The sequence below is a fragment of the Euprymna scolopes genome, chromosome 19, assembly GCF_053919585.1.
Source record: "Euprymna scolopes isolate OS-2025 chromosome 19, ASM5391958v1, whole genome shotgun sequence".
NCBI classification, from domain to species: domain Eukaryota; kingdom Metazoa; phylum Mollusca; class Cephalopoda; order Sepiida; family Sepiolidae; genus Euprymna; species Euprymna scolopes.
The window spans coordinates 142,909,324-142,915,722 of NC_136500.1; the positions used below are offsets into that span (position 1 = coordinate 142,909,324).

A 6,399-nucleotide genomic window follows, 5' to 3' on the forward strand; every position below is an offset into this window, starting at 1 on the left:
CGTAGCAGTAAAGTGGACATGGTGGAGTAAATTCCAAGTAAAATCAATTAGCTTATCACTTTATAGACTGACAAACGGTCTATAACAAGTAGACTGTCGACGTAACTCTTAATCTCTTTATTTTGTCCTTTAGACCTCATATTCCAAGAGTGATATTCTCTGAGTCAAAATCCATACCATATAGTACTTATCCTCGGCATATTTTGGACTTGAAGTACAGTATTTTAACCTCTGTTAGTGTCAATAGCTTGTCAATATTGTTTGGAGCGATTTCCATAAAAAAAACCATTAAAATATAATATGTGAAGAAGTTAAAAGTTTATATCGGCCTAGATGTGAATATAACCTCTTAGACGATAATTTATACTCCCAATAATTTATATAATTGTATATGATTTAGTAAAACCGTGGAATTTCCACGGATCCCGTTTGTAAACACATTCTTGAATACATGACATTAAATCTTGTATTTTTTCTTTTTCTTCTTTTACAGGTGAGCAACATGTTCATCGTGAGTCTGGCGATTGCTGACCTCATCGTGGGTGTTATTGTGATGCCACTGAATGCTATCTACATCTTCACCATCGACTGGCTCTTCGGCTTGGCTGTGTGTCAGATTTGGATTGCCATCGACTACCTAGCCAGCACGGCGTCTATTCTCAACTTATTCATCCTCAGTCTCGACCGTTATTGGTCGATTATGTCACCATTAAAGTACATGCGCAAACGGACGAAAAAACGAGCGCTGATCATGATCTCGTTCGTGTGGCTTTTGTCGTCGTTGTGGATTATCCCTATCACCGGGTGGCACGTGTTTATGCACGACGGCGTACGGACCGTCCCCAGCGATACATGCGACACCGAATATGCCACCAACTCCGCCTTTAAGGTCGTCACGGCCTTCTTTAACTTCTATTTACCTTTGTTCCTCATGTTCTTCCTCTACATAAAGATCTTCCAAGAGATCCGGAAACGTTCCGAATTCGAACTTGGACAACGAACTTGTGGTGGAATGATCATCATGACCCACCAATCGCACCAGCAGGAGACTCAGCAACAACAACAGCAACAACAACAGCAGCAGCAGCAGCATCAGCAGCAGCAGCAACAACAACAACAACAACAACAACAACAAAAGCAAAACAATCATCACGCGGGGGCGGCCTCATGTAAAGGTTCAGTTGGTAATACCGGACATCAGTTACAAGTCAAAGAAATACGCCAAAAGTCGCGCAATAACAGCTATATTCCTTCATCGAAATGCAACTCTCTCGGGGAAGGCGGTAAGGAACGTGTTGAGGATTCTCTAACAGGAGTTGCCTTAAGAACAATGACAGGAAGGCCTCTACGTGATGCACAACAACAGCAGACATTAGGAGGCGGGCAAGCGAAAGCGCTTAAAAACTGTATAGTCACGAATCAACCCCAGCAGTTGTGGCGCAGTAATATCAATTTCAAGATGCAAAGAACGACGCCCTGCTACGAGCGCCGTCTACACGAATATGTCTACGACGAGAACGTGGTTGATCCGCTCACAGAGAAAGTGGAACGCTACTACTACGAGGAGCCGTCGACGTTAATATGCAGGCAAACCGAAGGCATAAGCAACCCTGTTATCTATCGGGAAACATCTTTCATAAACAGCGGAACCCGCTCAGGTCGCTTGAAAATTTCAGCGACCCCTTCCAGTAGTTCTTCACTGACCACAGGTATCGCAACCCCAGCCGATGCCGCGGCCACAATTGCTGCTGTGGTCGGTGTCGACAGTAGTGGGAATAAGATACATAACTTAAAGTCAACAGACAAGAATTCACAGCTTAAAAAGCGACGGCAAGAATCTTCGGTGAAATTAAAATGTCTGCATCACAGCTCGGCAAGTAACGGAAGTAGTGACAGCAATAGTGAAGGCAGTAGTATATGCCTAAGCTTAACTCGGGCAATGTCCGGCAGGTCGAAATCGACGTCGAGAAGAAATAGCCAGGGTAAATTGACTGGTTTTGCATCGACAAACGGCGCGGGTAATCAGAGAAAAACGCCGGCCGGTAAAATAGGATTTTGTGATACGCGCCCTCAGAGACAGCCCATGTCTTCGACGACGACTCTTCGAAGAGACAGCGATTTGAGCGACGACCTCCCCAAAGATGAGAAGTGTCGACGCTTAAACTTTGCCTCCGCTAATATTAAGGGACGCTTAAAAAACTTGAAACAGAGTGCCTCATTGACGCGCGAAATTAAGGCCGTGCGTCAACTGGGGGTCATTATGGGGGCCTTTACGATCTGTTTTCTTCCGTACTTCATTCTTTTCATGGTGGTAGCCTTCTGCGACGGATGCGTCGACCCGGGACTCATTACGGCCATGACGTGGATCGGTTATCTTAATTCAACCCTCAACCCTGTCCTTTATCCACTGTGCAATCTAACGTTTAGGCAAAAATTTCGCAAGATGTTGGGATTAGAACCCCGGTCAAAAAGAAATCGATACAATCCACCAAATACCGTGAACAATGTCGGAGTTGTACGCTATGATTAATAAGCAATATGGTACCATACTCGTTATACGATATGCATAAATCTCAAGAGAAGACGAACATATATGTGGTGTGGTTTGTATATGCATACAGGTATATGTTTACTCCATTTGCATTAAATAACATCTTAATAATTAATACCGATACGAAACATCACGCAATGCAATTCAAACCGTTTCGTTCTCATCACTTACGGAAACATTTTAATATATCAATTGGCACGTATACAGATGTATTCATTTAGCACACACCAACGTATACACACATAAACAACACATGGGAGAATTGGCATTTCTATTAGATACTGAAATCGGGTATCTAATATCTCTCAGTAAAAGAGTTTGTCAAGACAATCCAGCCTGATTATACTCCAACTATGATTAAACCGTGGTATAATATCCAAAAAATAGCATAGTATTCGAAAATGAATAAGATGCGCTCTGTTTGGTAACATACTGGCACAAACGTTGCCTGGTGCACTTTCTAAATGTAATGTTGCCTCTTAAAATAGCACTAAGCTGAATACTCCGCCAGACTCAATTAATTATTTTTCTGAGACCCAGTAAGACTAGGATATCCCGATAAAGATATTCTATGTAATATTGAATTGGTAAATTGGGTCGACGAAAACTATTATCTTACAATTCTTTACTAACTTAATTTTTCAGAGGTTAAGACGGGCATTAATGGAACACTCCAATACGTATGCCATTTTTCACAAAGACCCTGAGACCACTTGAGGATAAGGGTTATCAAGACCCTGAGACCACTTGAGGATAAGGGTTATCAAGACCCTGAGACAACTTGAGTATAAGGGTTATCAAGACCCTGAGACCACTTGAGAATAAGGGTTATCAAGACCCTGAGACCACTTGAGGATAAGGGTTAATGAGTGTACGGTAGTCAATGGGACACTGTCGTAGTAATTGTTAGTATTGGAAATTTGGTAAATTGGATTACTTATAGAGACGGCTCATCAAGAACTTGTTTACGTAAGGCTTGAAGACGACCATATTGTAGTCCACTAGAAATCAGGAAACTAGAAAAGAGTTTTACAGGCGCGCACTTCAAAGAAAGAAATTCTGTTCATGGCGTCTACGTTTAGGTTTAGGCACAGATAAAAAAAAAGTGGGGAGAATTATTGATAGTGGTTTCAGATGGATGAGTGTTTTTCATAGTTTGGCATAGAGGGACGATAGATTTGAGCTCAGACAAGTACTAGTCATGAAAATAACGATTGAACAGAGACAGGCTGGCATCGTCTCTTCTGTGGGAAAACCGTTGTAGGGAAGAGAAAAGGACACCCGCACTAGGCTACGAAGGCACGTATATTGATGCATTCATTTATTACATATACACATATACAAAAAAAACTGAGAGAATTGGCAGTCCTGTTAGATACTGCAATCGAATATCTAAGATCTCTGTGTACAAGAGTTTGTAAAAACAATCTAGCATGAGTATACCCTCCCCCGCTACAACAAAACCGTGGCTAAATATCAAAATAACGTAATATTCGAAGCCCTAATAGAATCCCCCTTTTCTGGCAAAACACTGACGCATATGAGTATTTGTGCAACGCCTACATTTAATGCTGTCTCTAGTAAGAGCACTAAGCTTGATACCCACCAGACTTAATAAATTAATGTCTTAGAATTCGGTGAGACCAAGCGATCCTTAGAAAGATATACTATAACATAGTTCTACCGTTCTAGAAGATATCTCACTACTGATGCAATTCTCTATCTATATAAAAGCCAAGTACGTCCAAGGATGGAATACTGTTGCCATATCTGGGCAGGAGCTGCCAAAAAAGCCAATCCTGCCTTGACAGAGTACAAAATAGACTTCGTAACCTAGTGGGGGATGCCCTTTTTCTCTTCCCTGCAACCTCTCTCCCACAGAAGAGACGTTGCTAGACTGTCTTTGAGATTATCGTTACTTCCATGGCAATTGTTCGTCTGAGCTCCAATCTCTGGACCCCTTCGCCAATCTTTCACGATAAACACCCGTCTAGCTGAAACCACTGTCAAAAGATTTCCCCACTCTTTATCTATGCCAAAACCAAAACGTAGATTCCATGGACAAAGCTTCTTTCTTAAAAGTTCACGACTGTGGAACTCCCTTCCGTTTGCCTGTTTCCCACCTTGATGCCTTCAAGCCCAACATAAACCAACTCCTGATGAGCTGCTCCCTTAAGTAAGACATCTTATAGAATATAAATACTAACGTACTGTGCACGCAATAACCATTATCCCCGAATGGCTTCCGGACCTTGATAAGTGGTGACTACCTGGTCAAGGAAAATTATTGCTTCTACGTCTTTATATACGAAACGTTTTAGGCCTTAAGTGGGGCATTAATTGGACATTCTAATATGTACGTATGCCATTAGCACCAAGAAAGAGCCCCGGTTTGTGTCTAAGAACGACCGCTGAAGTAAAATAAATTGCATGTTGAGAAAGGGCCATCAGCAGTTACTTATTTCCTTTTATTAGGATAACCCATCAACGTATAGAATAAAAGGTGAGATCAACGGTTGCACATCTAAGACATGTGTGAAATTGAAACACGATTATATTCCAGCCGATGAAAATTCCGACCTTCTTTGAAGTTGGGATCCTTTTATTCTAATTTAGCAATATCTGTTGAAACCGAAAATGCATACACAAATTTTTAACTGCATTTTTTTAAATGGATCCACAGTGGTAGATTGTCCTAATTTTCTCAGCTATGACAAGTGAGCAACCAGTTATAAGTGGGGGTCTTCTAAATATTGATGGTTTGATCCTCACTATAAACATTATAAAGTAAAATAACACAAATTAGCATTGTTACGTGGCCATACTTGAAAGAAGAAGATTAGCTTACTCCTATAAATTAAATAAAGAATTTCGTTCAGATTCCCGAGTTCGATATAAAATTCCAAATTTTTATTAGAGCATTAGTAAGTTCGAAAATATGCATACTATACAGGCTGGAGATTATATCGTCCGAATGGATGCGAATATAAGAACTAAGGTAGATCGTCTCACTTCCTCAATCTTCCTTCCTCCCTATACCTTCCTGGTGAGCCCGATTCTAGAATAAAGTCGCACCCCCTTATTACGTGAAAGAAGTCCAGCGTTTCGAACAGGTTCAGTGCCTGACGACGAGAATGACGGCTGCCCTCACAGGTCTGTCATGTGAGCAACGTTTAAAGGCTCTACATGTTTCCTTTGGGCGTAGGAAGCTTCTGAGCGACCTCGTCGTCCTCTAAAAAATCTTCGTGAACGGTGCAGCCTGGATTGGGACACGTTCCTCACTCCTCTTTCGGATAGCGGGCTCGGTGGGCGCGCGAAAAAAAAGATCTACCTTCGACGGTTCCGGAAGGTTCGATGCTAAGCAGCGTTCTTGGTCCGAGTGGCATCTTCGTGGAACTACTTACATGATGAGGTGATATACCGGCCCAGACTACAGGATTTTTAGGCAGCTTTGGACATAGTATAGTTTCTCTTTGTACATAGGCCCCACCATAAATTTTAATTGACTTTTCCCCTTACAAATGGTAATCGCTTGTAGGTTGTTTTTTCTTTGCTAATTATATGAATAAACGAATGAAAAAAAGAAACAATCAGTCAACTAATATAAATCAAACGATAACGGTTTTAATTTAAAGGTTTGTGTAGATTTCTCTCTATCTATCTATCTATCTCTCTTTCTCTCTCTCTCTCTCTCTCTATATATATATATATATATATATATATATATATATATATATACACAGACACTTTCACTTACGTTTTATATTATAGAGGTTTCAGCAGAAGCTCTAATTATCTGTTCTACTTTAATCTCTTATCTTTTAGTCGCTCCTATCTTATAACATAAT

The 6,399-nt window shown here is 41.0% G+C and overlaps 1 protein-coding gene across 1 annotated transcript; it reads left to right on the forward strand.

Annotated features, from left to right (window-relative positions):
• Window positions 1-269: 269 nt before the first annotated feature.
• On the forward strand, window positions 270-6,112 carry LOC145240012 (histamine H1 receptor-like). Its single transcript, XM_080103617.1, has one exon. The coding sequence runs from the start codon at window positions 452-454 to the stop codon at window positions 2,528-2,530; it is 2,079 nt and encodes a 692-aa protein (XP_079959743.1). The 5' UTR covers window positions 270-451; the 3' UTR covers window positions 2,531-6,112.
• The last annotated feature ends 287 nt before the right edge of the window (window positions 6,113-6,399 follow it).

What these genes read in the sequence shown, in the direction of transcription:
- LOC145240012 (XM_080103617.1), top strand. Translation starts at nt 452, where the DNA reads ATGACATTAAATCTTGTATTTTTTCTTTTTCTTCTTTTACAGGTGAGC.